This window comes from Centrocercus urophasianus, unplaced genomic scaffold (genome assembly GCF_019232065.1).
Source record: "Centrocercus urophasianus isolate 14NV4802_14NV808 unplaced genomic scaffold, USGS_Curo_1.0 seq_10, whole genome shotgun sequence".
NCBI lineage: Eukaryota > Metazoa > Chordata > Aves > Galliformes > Phasianidae > Centrocercus > Centrocercus urophasianus.
The window spans coordinates 83,420,093-83,437,592 of record NW_024884142.1 but is presented as its reverse complement, the minus strand read 5'-3'; the positions used below and the strand labels follow the sequence as shown (position 1 = coordinate 83,437,592).

The 17,500-nt window shown below is 35.3% G+C and overlaps 1 protein-coding gene across 1 annotated transcript in view; it reads left to right on the top strand.

Annotated features, from left to right (window-relative positions):
- Positions 1-17,500, top strand: part of USH2A (usherin) — a 371,535-nt gene that overhangs the window by 201,680 nt on the left and 152,355 nt on the right. The window contains exon 37 of the mRNA XM_042813358.1: positions 13,282-13,461. Within this exon, the coding sequence (XP_042669292.1) occupies positions 13,282-13,461 (180 nt within the window). The remainder of the gene's footprint in view (positions 1-13,281; positions 13,462-17,500) is intronic.

The window sequence follows — 17,500 nt, the reverse complement described above, 5'->3', positions numbered from 1 at the left end:
GCTAATTGCCAAAAGCAAAACAGGCAAATTGGAAGCAATTATAAGAGTTGACTTAAAGTAGTTGGTGTGTTAGTTCAACTCAGGAGAGCTGGGTGGCAGTGAAAGAATCACCGGGGAATGGAACCCAGAAAATTTCATTACGTTTGTTCACTGTTGCTGAAACTTTGCTTTGCAATGCTAAATAAATAAAGAGTGCTTCCCCCTAGAAGTCAGAGCTCCAGCAATTGACCTTTATGCTGGCTGTTTGGGGGTATGCAGGAGGAAAATTAAACATTAATTCATCAAACTTACATAAGACATCATCTGTTCACTAGATTTACACAAAGCTTATTGAATTGTCTGATGGCTAATTGGTATTTCGTTGACATAATGAACAACTGTATTTCATCCTTTGCCGCAACTTCTGTTAAAGAGGCAGGGATTGAAATGTAGGAAATGGATGTTGAATTCACCTAGAATAGCTGCATATATACAGTGAATTGTTTCTCCCACTGCTTAAATAGGTGACATGTTCACCAATACCTTAAACTGTCCTTTTGGGAAGCCTGAGAAGCAGGTTTTACATCTCAGAACTGAAGTGAATGGGTTTTGAAGATTGTTTTGTAACAAGAGTTTCTTGCCACGTCCACACACTTTTGTCATTTGTATACATCCCTCTCAAGTGAAAAATTTTTATTTAAAATCATTTCTAGAAATAAAATCTCAAGCTTATAGTAAGAATATGAGTCTCTCGTAAGCAAGTATGCCCTTTCTGTAACAGTACAATTGCTTTTATAAAGGTCGTGGTTGTGTTCTTTCGCAAAGTACTTCAAAATTTACTAGATTACAAAATAATGTCTGCAATGAAGAGTAGGGAGCTGGGAAAGATTTGGGCTGACTCTCTGGCCAGCCTAGTGATGCCAGCCATGGTCTGTAGTTCCATGAAGCTGTTGTGTAACAGCTTTAACTTAGAGTGGACCAGAAAATTTGTTCCATGCTCCAGACCCAAGCACTTTGAAGCACGTAATAAGTATATTCCATATAAGCATAGCCCCTGGACAAAGGATATTTCCTGATACTTCTTGTATTTCTGTATTTTTACAACGCCCTCCCTAATGCATATTTTGAAACTCTGCTTGATATGCTGTTATCTTATCAGTGACCTTCTATAACATATGGTATGTTGAGATGGCAAGTTGGTGACATGGGAAGTGTTTAAATAACATGTAACTTAACACTTTCTCTGTCAAGAACTTGTTATTCCAACTCTTTAGAGACACCAGCTGATCTCATACTGAATATTCTATGGATGTCCCCAGGCTTAGCTCCTTCTTTGTCCTATTCCAAACCTTTCAGATTTCACATATGTATGTCTCTGACTATCTTAATATTTTATGTACACTGTTTGTCTATCAAAAGGCTCTGTCATTCATCGTATTTTCCATCCAGCTTTATAACTTTCTATCCAGCTGTTTTTACATATACACATATTTATTAGGAATTGTACAGCCTGCGAGTTTATTTTTATTTCCTTCTAGAAGGTTTTTTAATGAAATCAGATACTCTTATGTCATTTGCAAAAGATTGAAAGATGCTGTGGTTTAGCTTTGTTACATCAGTAGAAATCATTTTATAATACGTAAAACCAGTGGAGAGTGTTCTAATAGAAGAAACCTTTGAATTATCCATTTCTTGACTTCAAATGTCTAAGTATCCAATAAAAATGTTTCTTAATGCATATCCTGATTTTTTTTATTGCTTTTTAGTTCTGATGCTGCCTCTAGTACATATTTTTGGATTTATTTGTTACTGATGTGGTGAGGTCCTGGTAAAAAGTTAGCGTTCTTGATCAACATTTATCAATAGCCAAATTGGAGCAGAAGGAAATACTATCGTGAACTGATTGAAAAGGTCACTGTGGAACTGAAAGTGTGAAATGTAGATCAGCAGGAGACAGTTTGGATTTCCTGCCAATAGTGGAGGATGCTGGTAATGGATTTTTCTGTAGTTTAACTATACTTTAACAATATATGGAACAGGAATTTCTGTATCAATTAGCTCCCTTTAAATAGCCCTTCAAACACGGAAGCTTTGTTGAATCTGTTTTACAATTGTGATATTCCAGACAGACATTTGTTCCCAGAAATTATGTGTAGAATCAAACATGATTTTACAAATCAGGGTCTCTGTCCCAATTCCACAGCACTCAGGTGATTCTCTTTCCTGCAGACAAATTGCCTCAGATCATTTTAATTCTGGCGCCTCTGTGGACAAACCTTTAAAGAGGAATTTGTTTTAGAATTTTTTATTCCAAAGCATGAAATACTAATATTATCAGATCATAAACAACTTTTCTTTCTATAAGAGAAGGTTATTTCTTGTTACTCTCTGATAAACTTCCAATTCTCCGAGGACTTGGAAAGAAAAAATGAGAGATTCAAGATTAATTCCCTCAAGAAGATTCTCCTTTCTTATTTATCCTTAGTGTAGTTTAAATTAAGTACAGAATCATTTTAAATTGCATTTGGATGTCTGAAGTGAAGCTGTTGCACTTGAAAAATCAGGTGTTACCTCTTTCCAAGAGAAGATAGTTGGAGGAAATTCCCATCTTCCTTACTGTGTGAAATAACTGTGGTAACACTAAATTCATCCAAATTTGTAGTTTTCTGGGTGTTGTGATACCCGTGAATTCAAGTTTGACATCAAGAGAAGCTTTAGCTGTCTGTATGTACTTAGTGAGTTTTACAGCGTAAAGTTGCAGAACTCTGCATTGATCACAAATGTAGAAGTCAAAGGATGCTATTTTCTGATTTTCCAGTTTTTGCAAGTTCTATTCTTGACATAGCATCCAAAGTATTTCCTTTTCAGCAAGTTCTTGCTAGTTCACATTGCATTTTCATAAAGAGAATTATTGATCAATTCTGATTATTTAGAGGCACTGTGCAGGATAGTATCCTTGCAGCCTACTTTTTCCTGTGATAAGTAACAAAAACTAACAATAGAATAAAGCAATTCACTGTTTAAAAAAAAGTTCATGAAGTTGTCTTTAAGTTGGATTTTGTTAATCTAATCTTTTTAGCTTGATTTCTTTTTTTTTTTTTTTTTTTTTTTTTTTAATTACAAGTAAAAAGGAGGCACAGAATCTGTTAACTTGGCTTCTATTCAAACATTCCTCTTACAGACTTGATTGACCACAAGTTATTTCAGTGCTCTCTACAATCAGAATTTAAATCTGAAATGTTAAGAGTCCATGTAGAGCTTAAAAGCAATGTTTTCTGGCAAGGATATGACACCTGCTGATGTCAGTGGAATTGGGGAGAGGAACGCTGAAACTCCTTACATTTCTTAGTCTTAGTGAATTTCATTTAAATGTAAGAATTGTAGTTGTTTGCATAATTATCATATACATATAAATATCTAAGTATAGATTAACATTTACAGTTGCTACAGCTGAATATGCAATACCTGACAGTAGATAAAAGTTAGGATGCAGTTTTATTTTAGCAAGAAAGTATCTTTTACAAAAATGGCATATTCTTTATATGTAATCAAAGCACATGAATCATTTTCCAGACAAGCTATTTCTTCAAAGATCTGTTTTGGGTTTTTTTTGGCCTATTAGTGAGAAGTTAAGCCTTTCCTCTCCTGTAGCTAAAACATTCAAGATGTTCATACAAAAGAAATATCAATAGCTTTTTCCAAGGTAGATAAATATCAGGACTGTGCTCCTCTTGCATTAATTTTTCTTGTGATTTTTTTTCTTGTGATTTTTTCATCACCACATGTACACAGGTCTATTTCTATATTGTGTTAGTCGTTGGCTTTTGTATTATAAAGGGAGTACATAAAGATGAACCTTGTTTCTGTGAGGTACGTATTGTCAGTTATTACAGGCTGAAATCCAACAGCAGGGTTAGTAGGATAGTCTTTGAGACTATCCCTGCTCCCTCACAATGGCCTAGGGAATGTTAGCAATCTTCTGGAACTGACGCTGGTGAACAGTATCGAGTAAAAGGGAATCTGCTGATTAGTTCTCCTATTAAAATGATTTATTAGTTAATGAATGTCTTTTAGAATTTTTAACTGCCATTAAGACTGGGAAAGCCACTTTAGTTGTGCTTAGGTATCTGTTGCAAAAAGTAATTTACATCTTTGGACAAAAAATTATTTGTGTCAAAGTATGTGATTCAAATAAAATAAATATAATCTGACTAGACCTTTCACAGATGAAGAAATTTCAATTGAATATGAAAGCAAATATCTTTAGAGAGTAATGTAAAACTCATCTGTTTTCTCAGCTAGAGAAAGCATGGTGAAAATTTGCTTGACAAGATTTGATGAAGTTTCTGTTTGACATATATAAGGGGGAGCAAATTGGATGCTACTTATGATTTTCTTATCTGAATTCAGAAAGATCAAGATACTGTGATGAGCCTTCCCTTTTTAGGGGTGATTATTTGCAGTTAGTATGGCTGTTTATTACTCTACATGCTATTGCCCTGAACAGACTAGGAAGTGCTACTCTACCAGTGAGTACAACAAAAGCTCACCTAAATGATTTCGAGGTTCTTTCAATCTACAAGTGCTCCATTTATGATGCCTCATGTAAGATGACTGGTAAAGCCAAAATAATGTCTTTATGTCAAATAAAAATCCTAGATCAACTTCAGAGCCTCAGACATTCCAAAGCATTACAAGTAAATGTAATGGCATTTGACAGTATTGCCATTTTTGTATGTCTTCTTTTTGGCTAACTCAGCATTCTCAAAAAAATAAATAGTTTTTCCCTCTGTAATTGAAAGGGTTAAATGGTACCAATTCATTACCACTCACAAAAGGATTTATTTTGTTCTCATAAATCAGTTTTATTCCACATTTTTATTATTCCCTTGGGTCAGCTGCTCCAATTGAAATCAATACAAGTGCAAGTGACACAATCAATCTAGATATTTGATTATGGATTTGAGACTCCCAGTTCTGCTCTGTGTGTTTAGCTAGTCTCCTTCTCATAGTGTCCCTGGAGAATGGCAAATTCTTATTGGCATCCATGAATTATGGGCATAGATTCAGAAACCAGATACTGTGATAATCTCCATTTATGTACAGCTGCAGTAAGAAAAAAGCAAGCTGTAACCATAGAAAAACAAACTTGAAGATTTTAAAGCTACTTGTTTCTGAGCTTTCAGTATGTAAAATCTCTTTTAAAATTATAAAATCTCATCATTTGCTAGTAAAATCTCTCAAACAAAATGGATTGAATCTGTAATTATGTACTTTACCTTCAATTTAACTTCATAAGTACAGAAAGCATTTTTATTTGATGCCTTCCTGTCATTTATACGCAATGTGATGTCATGCTGCTTGCAGTGCTATTGTCTGCAGTGCTAAACTGTTCTGGGACATTAAAGGAACTCACTGTCCAGTCAGGAGCTCATAGGAACATTGTGCTTCAGAGGCCATGAACGAGCATTACAGAATGTTGCGCACTAAATCTTTTCAAAGATGTTGCAAATCTTCCCTAATTCATGCAAGCACCTTGATAGTTTTGTCCTCTTACGCACATTACAACTTGAATGAGTTAGCAGAACAGCTGTTGATGCTTGGTCTTTCTCTTTTGTGTTGCAGAGCATTGTGTGAATAGGTTTTTCCTGTCCCCTGATTAGAAGGCTGAGGAAAGGTTTGGAATAACTTTAGCACTCAGGGTATTAGAGTTCTACTCTGGGCTAGTTCAGATTCCAAGTTGTCTCCTCACCTACACCCAACTTGCAGATGAGCAGGAGGCCTTGTCTGACCTGCCACTGCTTCTTCTTCCTTCCTGTGATAAAACTGTTCTAGACAATGACATTTTCTTGCAAAATTTCTGAGAAAGTATAGGTGTTGGTGAAAGATCTTAAAACTGTTTGCAGCAAAATATGTTCTGGCAACCCAGCTTGAATTGTGTGGATTTCCTCACTGGAAAGGCAGTGGTTACTGCCACGGGCAGATTGCAAAGGAAAGAAGCAGAGCCTGTCCAAAATGCTCCGAGAGCTCATAGACAACTGTAATTCTGAGTAGGTGATGTAAGTACTAAGTTGGTATAAATGTAATTAGCAAGTTAGTAGATTTTTGGAGCATGTTTCTTGAATAAAACAGAACATCTTGAATTGAAAGGGACAAGGATCATGGAGCCCAACCCCTGGCTCCACGCAGCACTGTCCAAAATGCAAATCTTCTGTTGAGAGTAGTGTCCAAATGCTTCTTGCACTCCAGCAGCTCTGTGCTCACTGCCCTGGGCAACCTGTTCAATGGCCATGGTGCAGAACCTTTCCCTAACCCCATCCTGACCCTTCTTACACTGTGGCACCAAAATCTGCACCCAGTGCTCAACATGAGACCGCACCAGAACAGAGCAGCAATTCCTTCACAGGTTTGGGGTTGGTTGGGAGTTTATTATTAGTGAAGGTTGTAGTCCCCCAACTGAGCGGCCCTGGTGGACGCAGGACCCATCTTTGGTGTTGAAAGCAGAGGTGAAAAAGGCATTAAACATCTCTGCTTCATCTGTGTCCTTATTTGTGAGGTGACCATCCTTGTCAGGTAATGCAACATTGTTATCTCTGTTTCTCCTTTTACTGTTAACACTATTTTTAAAAAGCCCTTTTTGATTCCCCTGATGTACTGACCAGCTTCAACTCTGGATGAGCTTTGGCCACATTAATTCTCTCTCTAAAAAAGTGAATCTATGTAGACTTTCCATATTGCCCAGCCTTGCTTCCTCATACACTTTCATTTTCTGCTTAAGTGCTAAAAGAAGACCCCTGCTCAGCCAAGACAGCCTTGTGCCCTCCTAGCTTGCTTCTGACATTTGTGGACTTTCCTGCTTAGAAAGGGCACAGCACTGATAGACCCCAACAACTTAAAAAGGGAAGTTTTTCCCAGGGAAAAACTAATTCACTGAGCAATCTGAAACCTGCCTTCCATATCCAGAGTTTAATTATCAAGGACAAAGGAAAAAAAAAAAAAAAAAAGTATTTGTGGATTGTGTGGATTGTTCAATATTTTGGATAAGTATGGAATAAATATGTTGAATTTATAGTTTCATTAGTTTATCACATTGTTTATAAGTCACCTATCTTGCCTCATCTGGCAACTTAATCTGGCCTCTGAGAATGAGAATTAATATTTCTTATGATATGAGAGGCTGTAAGTTTTGGCCTGTTTGATGTACTGAGTCAGTGATCTGTCCCTGGTAACAATAGAACTGTCAACTCAGAAGCAGGGAAGTTCAGTAGGGTTGATACAAAATCAGCAGTGCACTCAACTGAAAACAAAAATAAAACCAACAAAAGTAAACACTGAAAAAAAAAAAAAAAAAAAAAAAAAAAAAAAGCTTGTCATCAATATTTTTATGGAATCGTAAAATCTTTTGGGTTGGAAGGGACCTTCAATGGTCATCTAGTCTAACTGCCCTGCAATGAACAGGCATATTTTTATCAAAAAAAGGAGTATGGAGTCAAAGTGGAGAAAACATTTCATGTGATCGATATAACAATTAGGATGACAATTGAAAAGCAGTTAATTATTACAGTTCTTGGGAAAAGAAAGTCACTGAAAACACTGAGAAAATATTTTTAGCTGTTTGTGCTATAATGGAATGATGGAAAATCACATTTTGTACTGTGAATACTACTGGACAAAAGAATGAGCCTAGAAGAGAGAAAGCATGCACATACATAGAATTCTCCCCAGGGGAAAAAAATAAAAAAAGTGTTGTCAGAGAGCCAGAAAAGGTAAAGGCAGAAGCCAGTGCTCGGTGAGGGAGAGATGAGTGGAATGATTAGGAAAGTAGATGAAAAGGCATCATGTTTTAGTTTTCTTTTCCTATTCTGACATTAACTTTTTCTGTGGCCTAAGACGCTTAAACTCCGCATACTAACACATATCTAAATCAGGCCAACACATACCTGCAAGTTTTTTTGATAGTTAACCAAGCAATCTTTGTGTAATTCTCTAGTTCAGCACATGAACTTATCTTCGACCTGGATTTTTTTCTACTTTTATTCATTCTGTAGCTTTCTGTCATGCAAATAGTTCTGCTTCTGTCTGTTTTAATACTGTGAAGCAATATGTTCTCTAATGTAAGAATGGTTATCAGAACCTGTGTGAATATAATGTAGACAGTAGAGATTGGTGATATTTCAGAACATGATATGAAACCTTGAACTTGCCCCTTATCCCTAAAAACACTTTTACCATGTACTGTCAAGAGATAAACAGTGTACTTTTGTGACTGAAGCCTCATAGTATTTTGAAATAGAAAGAAAATAATAGATGTTTGTGATGATCATACTAAAGTATTTTTAGCTTGCTTAACTTTCAGGTTGAAATCTCTCTGCATTTCACAAATTAATGGTCGTGTAATATTTCAGATGAAGATGGGGGTTAAGATAAGCAGTTGGTGAATTTCTAAGGATTCTGCAGCACATGTAGGAAGAGGCAGAAATTCTTGGTTTTGCAAAGGTTCAGTTGTTGAAGTCCCAAATGAAAAATGTGCAGAGAAGAATAGAGAAGCTGATTTTTGCCTCCATATCTTCTGTATAATGAGAGCTAGCTCTTGATGATTGAGGAAAGGAAAATGCATGAGCACTCAGTGAAAAATTTAGCCAAACTCCTTGCTTTATGAAGTCAGCACTCTAGTTGTGTTAGTGTGCTTGTGATGCAGACTGGTTATGTTTAATCTTACTGATTTAAGACTTACAAATGCAGTGATCGTAATCAGAGTATTCAGTAGTTTGGAAAAGATTGCCTATGCATATGAAACATGAATTTTTGCAGTTTAATACATTAGGAAGCAGCAGCTCTAGTTTTTGGCCTTTTGCCTTAAAAACACTAATTGATCCAGATAGGAAGAATACCCTAAAAGTGGCAATTTCTAGAAAAAAACTAGTTTTAAAATGTGAGATGAATGCATTTGGTTTATATTATCTCATTTTTCATCACAGCCTTTGTCATGAGGATGGTTTCATGTCGTACCATTTTCTGCACTTCTTACAACCTTTGTCACATGAATAAGATATCAGAACGCTAATGACTAATATACAGTATTCTGTGTCTGCTGATACTATACTGTACTACTATGACCTTTGCAATATTATGTATTCTGATTGGCTGTCTATTTCACCTCTTCCCCACAAGTTAATAAGGCTGTAAAAAGGAGAGAACTTGAAATGGCCAGCCAGTCAAATTACAGAATATTGAAAAGGTCAGAGCAGTACGGCACACAGAAAAAAATTACGGAATATATGAGGCATTAAAATTCTTGTGACAATGATTATAACAAGAATGGAAAAGGATACCCATTTATGTTATTTCAATCTAGTGAACCCCAAAGGATGATGGACCCAGGACAGCAGTAATTTACGCACCAACGACCCTCAGGAGCTTTATTCACTCATTTACAGTAGCATTCAAAACCAGAAATGCACCTCTGCTTGGGAGCCTACTTTCAATTGCCCAACAAAACCAGAGTGAACCTTCAAATGCAGATAGTCACCATCGAGAGTGCTGTGTGAAGCTTAGCACTTTTAAGCAATGATTTTTTTATGGAATACATCATTTTGTAACTTTTTAACATAAGAATATTTTATTACTCAACTTTGTTTCAAGTATACATAGTTTTCAAGTAAGTATGTGGATATTTGTTAGTCTTAATTTCTTTAATTGGATAATATTTCCTGAAACATTGGGATACTTTCATCTGTCATTAACTAGGAACAAACTGATAAAAACACACTCTTTTTTTTTCTGAAATACCAGACTTAGGCCAAAGAAATCCTTCAGAAATACTGGAAAATATCAAGTGCCAGTCCTATGAGCAAGAAGTCTGATAATAGATCAGTGATTCAAAAATTATGGAATGATGTTGAAGTATGAGACAGGTTAAGGAGTATGAGGAAGCCTTTTGTGTTTGTAAATGGTTCAGTGTTTTTCGAGAGGCTATATGGTGGCTCTGAAACTCCCTTTGATCTTAATTCATCTTTTGGAAAAGGTGTTTGGATGCCTAGTTTTTGAAGGACATGCTGAACCAGTTTATCTTCTGCCACCTTGGTTAGGTTGCCCTTGTTAACTGTAGCTTGTTAACTGGACCACTTTCTTGCTGGGGTGCTCAAGGCAGGAGCTACGAGGCAGAAATTTTCAGGAACAAGAAGGTATTCTGGTAGAAACCATTTGTGTAAAGTAAAACAATGTCTTTTAGGATGATACCTGTGTTTTAGACTGTTGCTCTTTAGGGCTGAAGTAGAGTTGTTGGTAGGCTAAAGTAGGATCAGTGAGCAGGGTGGAGAGAAGTATATACATGAAAAATGGAAAAAGAGGCATCATCTACTTATACTCTCAAATAGATCCACAGTGGAGCAGTCTAGGCAGGAGTGGCACAGAGCGATATGACAGGGTTATCACTGTATCACTTTCTGTCAGGCTGAACCTGTGTGTCTGCATTTTCCAGCCCACTGACAGTAAAGTTTAAGCAGTGAGAAGTGGCAAAGCTGCATATTGCAAGTCATCCCCAGCAAGACCTGCATTTAAAAAATGTTCTAATATTTCCCTTGCCAGTAGCAGTAAGTTGCTTGGCTGGCAATGGGGATAAAATACCTTTTGTCCGTGTAAAATTTGATTTGGGAAACTTGGAAGCGCTCCTCAGGTTTTTATCAAAAGCAATGAAAAATTGTGAATTGCTGTGTTGTCTTGCTCATTGTAAATCTGCAAGTGCATTTTTGAGCTGAATAAAATGGTTATGTAATTACATACTTCTCCTAATTATTGAGTAATTATATACTTCTTATAATTGCCAAGTAATCACTCTGCTATAACTAGAATTTAATGTTACAACTAATTGTATAATTACTGTATATTAATGTTGTTATCCAGGCAACTCAGAATAGTGCTTTTGATTCTTTTTTGTTACTCTGAACCGTATTTTTTAAAAAGATATATAGTTTGCCATTGGAAGATTAATGGTAGAACATGAATATCAAAAGTACGTGCTTTTATTTGGGGCTGAAGTTGGTGAGAATTAATATATTAACATATTCGAACTTCACTGAAGATAGAAAAGGTTGATTTTTTCTTATGAAATGGTACATAAATTGCTGTTAGGGACACTTTTTTTTTTTATGCTTGAGGTTTGAATCTGCGTTATGAGCCTTAATCTGTACAACTGGAAATTTAAACTTTTCTTTGCATTGTATGTGAAACATTTAAAAAATGCACCTGTTTTCACAGCCAGAAGAGTCTGTATTTCACATCATTGGAACCTTAAGCATGTATGTCAATTAGTCATTTGTTGGCTTTATCGTTGTTAATAAAATAATAGGTGTACGTAACAGTCACATTTTTGGGTGGATGTCACAAACAGTGAGTCACAGATTGGATGGTGATGCATGGGAAAAATGTGGTAAGTGATGGGAGAAAAGTGCTTTATTGGATTGTTCTTACTCCCACATCACATCCAGGGACAGTTTCATAAAGATGCCTTGTGCCTCTTTGATAGACAGCTTAAGAAATGACATCAAGTAAAGCAGATGCATTTTTTCTAGTGCTGGCTGAGTAGACAGTGCATGAATAATCTCAGACAAAATCACTTCTGCAAAATTTGTATCTCTGTGAATGGCATATGTAGAAGTTGATTGTTCTTCTTGCATGATAAGGAGCTTTGTCTCCCTTGCTATTTATAAAATAAACTCTCTAAGGCTAGCACAAAATTTGTTGAACTCCAAATAAATCCATCAGATTTCATGAAGTGATTCTAGATTCACACTACTATAGTCTGTTTGAGCAGACTGGCAACTCATGTAGAAGATGAGCACTGAGGACATAAACTGCAAGATGGACTTATGAAATGGCTCAACTCATTTCCCTTCTCCAAAAAGTTAGAGTTAGCTTGCCATATGTTAGCAAAAGAATAAGCAAAACACTCTGTGCAGCTCTGTGAATGTTGCAATAATGGACATGGCATGGACTTTTACCAGAAGTGTATCATACAGATTGTTTATAAGGTCTGGACAAATGTACAGATCACTCAAATTTGTAGAATGTAATGTGAGAATGACAAAAAAAATGTACTGCATATGCACATTTAAGCAAATGTTATGGAAATATGGAATATTTGAAAAACTGCTTCAGGTTTAATTTCAGTGTTAGCAGTTCACTTAATATTTGCATAAATTAGGTTAATTCAAAAATGGCTTTAAAAAGAATTTGCCTGTTTTCGTTAAATTGTATCTTAGAATTTGTAGAGGGCTCAGACTTCAATGTTTAATCTTTTGTCTGTGATAATGCCTTAATTTTAGCTATTTTTAATAGCTGTGTTCTGTTTAATCTCATTCTGTACCTGTGGTTTCAGAAACTTCTGAGATTCTGCTGTTGTTTGTAATGCAAAATTGCCATTGACTTTGACATAAGAGCTCAGCGTGGAATGATGGATATTAGTAATTATATTAATTATTTATATAGCATTTTAGTTCAAAATGTTGGGCAATCTTTGAATGAGCCCAGTTTTCTCTCTGTTGTGTGAGTGAAATCTTCATTGAGTCAAGAAGTTATTACTTGACAAATAATTATTTTTTATTTTCCAGTCTTGCTTACAAGTTATTCTGAGGAGTTTTATTTTGTTATTTTTATATGGTCGAATATTTGTATAGTTTAAGTCTGAGATCTTGAAACAGCTGTAGAGGACAGGCAGTGGTGTCCTCTGATGATTTAAACAGGCGATCTAAAAACTTATGTCCTTGTTTTAGCTTTGGATTGCTGGAAAACATATACTTCTTATTGCAGAAAAGTAATGAAGTTATTCTTATGTATACAATGGAGTTAGCTTGTACTGGCTGCTGAACTCCTAAAATAAGTGCTTTTTTTAATGAATTCAAGAACTTGAACAAGTCTTTTATAGGCACGAGAACTGGATTTAACATTTTAATGACCCTGACTGGTTTGCATCTACTGTTCTCGCACAGCTGCTCAAGAACTCAAGTCATTTCTGAAAACTGGTTTTTGTTTGCAACATGTAGCACATATACACAGCAGTCAGCTCTGCAGCTGCATGGTTGTTCCATTTGTTTTTCAACTTGTACGAGTACTTAAAAATGTTATCCAAAAGAGGAAAAAATTGAGAATATTTACTTTTCAAGTAAGACATTTTTTATGTTCTTGATGTCAATGTCGAATTTTTATTGGAGTAGAAGTTTTGTTTCTTAAAGAACAGCAAATCACATCAGACACAAAGCCTAACGTTTGTTCTTCTTCCTCCACATCCTTTCTCTTTCTTAACAGCTAATGCTAATTATTCTGTTGTAAATGGCACTCGAATATTATGCAGCAGCAACGAATCCAATGTCTGGGTACCCATTAAAGGACTGATTCCGTTTTCTAACTACACAGTGCAAGTGAAGGCTTCCAACAGCCAGAGCAGCTTGATGAGTGATGCTATAACCATAGTGATGCCTCCAGGTGGTAAGTATGATAAACTGCTGTTTCTGTGCATGTAACAATTACACAAATACTCTGTTAAACAGAATGTTGTTCATTGTTACAAATGAGGACTGGAAGCTCAGAAGAGTGTGTTTGCATTAGTAGATCTTAGTAACAAAATTGTTCTTTCCAGCTTCAAATTTATTGCATAACTCAACTGAAAAAGATAGAAAATGAAAACTGCACAATTAATATGTTAGGTAACTAAGAAGCTCATCATGTGCCTTTTTTTTTTTTTTTTTTCATAAATAGTGTTAGATTCATGGGATAATAATCTAATCTAAGAGTGGAAAGAAAGTCTCCTGCATTTTGCAATCTCATGTAACCTTAAGAAAGAAAAACAGTTGCGGTGTGCTGGTTCACAATGAACTACACTCTGAACAACTTTAAGCTTATCTTATACGTATATATTATAATTAAGCAAATGCTCTCTGAATTGTCTGCATGTTTGTTTTTTAAGTGAAAGCTTCAATTTGCAGCTGATGTGTATTTGTTCCTTTCATATTTTCTTTTCACGAGCATCTTAATGAACTAGCTTTTATTGAAGAAATACCAGTGGAAACAGTGAAGTTAAGATGATTTTGAATCATAAAATGAGAGCCTGATTGAGCTTGATCTTGAGAGCTGTGTAGTTGTGGCTGAGTGGAAGTAGTGCAAACAAATAGATGCAACCAAACAATAGCAACAACAACAACCTCTCCACAAAATAATATAATTAAAAACAAACAAACAAACAAAAAAACTACTCTTGGAACAGTTTCCTTGCAAAAGACTGGTTTGTTTGGTGGCAAAAGGAAAGTTTTCTGAGAAGTGAATAAGTAAAATGTAGGGCTTATATGACATTCCTGAGCAAGTTGAAAAGGATTAAGTCCCAGTACATTTTGTATTTTTCAAACCTGTTTATTGAATTAGGCATAATGTATCATAAAAACAGATCTGAATTCTACTGATCACTTAAAAATGTGCCTAATCCCAATATTGCTGTTTGATTCTGCATGAAGAAATAGCAGAATTTGGTAGTGAAAAATTCACCAAATGAAAAGGTAAAGGATTTTTAAAGATGGACAAGGATGTGCACAAGTTTATGACAGCCATTAAGATGCACTTTCTTTCATCATTAGATTGTTGTTGATTACAATTAGAAAACTTATAGCTTTGAAATTATCTTTTTTATGACCTTGCGGTAGTTTAAAAGCAATACCTCATTGATTAAATAGGTTTTAGTTCATGCTTCCTTTTTGTTAATGATCTGAAAACATATTATCCTGATTTACACATAAAATCATGCTGAAAAGCATGTGGCATTCACTAGGATATGTGTGTTTAAGTAGAATTAAATTAGCAGTGAGAGTTATTAAAGAAATCTTCCGTACTATTGTCCAGTGGACTGTGATCTGTGGTGAAATGAATAGTAAATGAAGCAATACATATGAGAGAAGGATTCTCACACACTCTGTATCCTCACTGTGCATGTAAACACGTGCAGGCACACATACATATGTATATATATATATAGGACAATGTATGCCTATTTGACAATGATATTTATTATAAACACTTTGCCATGCAATTGCACAGTATATTTTGAGCATATTGGTGATTTTGCATTGGGTTGTATTCCATCACTGGCAAATGCTTTCTAAATCATTAAATGAAATGTGGATCTTACTAAAAACATTTCATTTTTTACCTTAGTGGCCAAGTTTTCACTGTAGGAGAAGTTGTATTTCATCAAAGAATGAAAGAGTTCTCAATGTATGCAAAAACACAGCCTTCCAATGGGTGTAAAAAAAAAAAAATAAATTAAAAAAAAAATAGTATTCTCTTCTTAAGGGTAATAAAAACACCATTTCTGAAATTACTTTGTAAGAAGTACAGGGCGCATTTTGGAAGAGTGTTTAAACGGGATAGGGATGGATAGGACAGGAGTATTCATACTGAAGATACTGCAAATCATTATTTTTTCAATTAATATCCAGAGGTGTTTTTTTTTTTTTCCAAAATACATTTATTTTGTCTCATTTTTTATTTAAAATGTAACACACTGAATCTATATAATGCACACCAAGTCTTTAGTGTTACTTGATTGAATATGTCTTAATTTCTCATCAGGTTGATTTGCTGTGCTTATAAGTCAATGTTTAAAAAAAATCCTGGAAAGAAGGAATATATTTCATCTAAGCTCTTGACTAAAATTGCAGTGCAGGTTCAAGAGTTCTTGGAAAGATTAAAAAAATAAAAACTGAATCCAAATGTTAATCCATAAATATGAAACTTTCTTTTGACCCTTACCCTGTAGTGATCTGGAGTTACTAATGGGGTTAGGATTTCAACTCTTAATGGGTCTTGGTGCATTAGTGTTTTGTATGCATGGAATTCAGCATTCAGTTTAATAAGTGGTTGACATTGGTGATGTCCCTTAATTTGCTTAAATCTAATTGGCTCTTTTATCAGTCAAACCTGTATGGATTGGCAATTGATCAGAAAGGGTCAGCCATGACTGTGCATGTACTTAAATGCTGGATCCACCAGTTAAAGTCACTGTTGCATAATAAGAAGCTGAAATCGTGAGAACAAACGATCTTCAGAGTTGGGAGGTAAAAGAAAGCAGAGAAGTTTTTCAGGATGTTCAAGTTCAGAACAAAGGCATTATGGAGTATATAAATTTTAAATACACTGCTTTTTGCCTCAAGACTTAAAGAATTTTTTTTTTTCCAGATGAACTGAAATCTTGTCTGAAACTGTCTTTGTTACATCAAAGAACTGCATAGAAAGCTAAAAGAGATGGGAGAAGCATAAAAGGGCATAGTTTAAAATGATTAGTGACAAATTTCATACCACATAGGTAGAAGTAAATTTTTTTGAATTTTACATTTTTTCCAGAAAGAATAAATTTGTTCTATTTATCTTGTCCTAAACTGCTTTGGTAGAAGTTGTAAAAGATAATGTACTAGCCAAGGCTCCATATTAATTTGAGGATGCTAGGCAATAAAAGGTCTGGAGAACAAATCACTTTAGAATAATGTAATTAGGTAAATGAAATGATATGGAGGATGTAAAACTGCAAAAATCTTGGAGAAAATGTTTTTGTACAGAGTGCTTGGTTATACATTTTTCTCATTAATCAATGTTGTTTTTTGATGCATTGGCTGAGGACCCACAGAGTTTGGAATTACCTTATAAGTGATAGTAAGCTAACAGAAATGAAAGACACGATTATTATTGGTAAGACCTCGTTAACTCCGCTTGTTCCCAGCCACTACTTAAGCAGTGAATTGTCATTTTAATCTCTGCCGTAATTTATGGAGTATGTTGCTGTTTCATATTCTTCATCCGACTCTTGGTCAGACTCATAAGCATCTGCCCTTTGCTGGTCAAATGCTTGTAGCCAGGATGCTGCATGCCTTTGCCTTACAAGCTCCAGCTTCTCAGAAGCAAATCACTTCTATCACTTTTTATCACTTGATGTTTGTTCACCATCTACAGAACATGGCATCCTGCAGGCAAAGGATTACTGCCACTGTTAGTTTAGGTAGCAATGCCTCCGAGACTGGATATTGAACCACATCATAGCATCATTGATCTAATCACGCAAGCAAATAAGAACCACATTGTACACCTTATATTCACATCTGGAAACATTTGCTCATGCAAGTTAATCATTGGAGGCAACACGCCTCCTTGATGAATTAGTAAATAGAGCAAACAGAAGTCCACAAAGAAAAAATCAAACTTGTGTACACTGAAATTTTCCTGAGATAAATTTGTTTTTCCATTCACTCAGGATCACATATATACAGTCATACCAGAAAACCTGTTTTGAAGGAATTTCCTAGGTTTCAGATTCTCATTTCTCTCCTTTACACTATTCTTCCCCCACTGCTTCTCCCTGTAGGCATGGAATAATATCCAACAGGATTCTTTTTACTCTTGATTTTCTGTTTCTTTTTAATTTTTCATCCCTTTCATTCTCTTCTGCCACTTCTTATAGAGTAGCAAAAAGAGAATTGAAAAAGGAGGG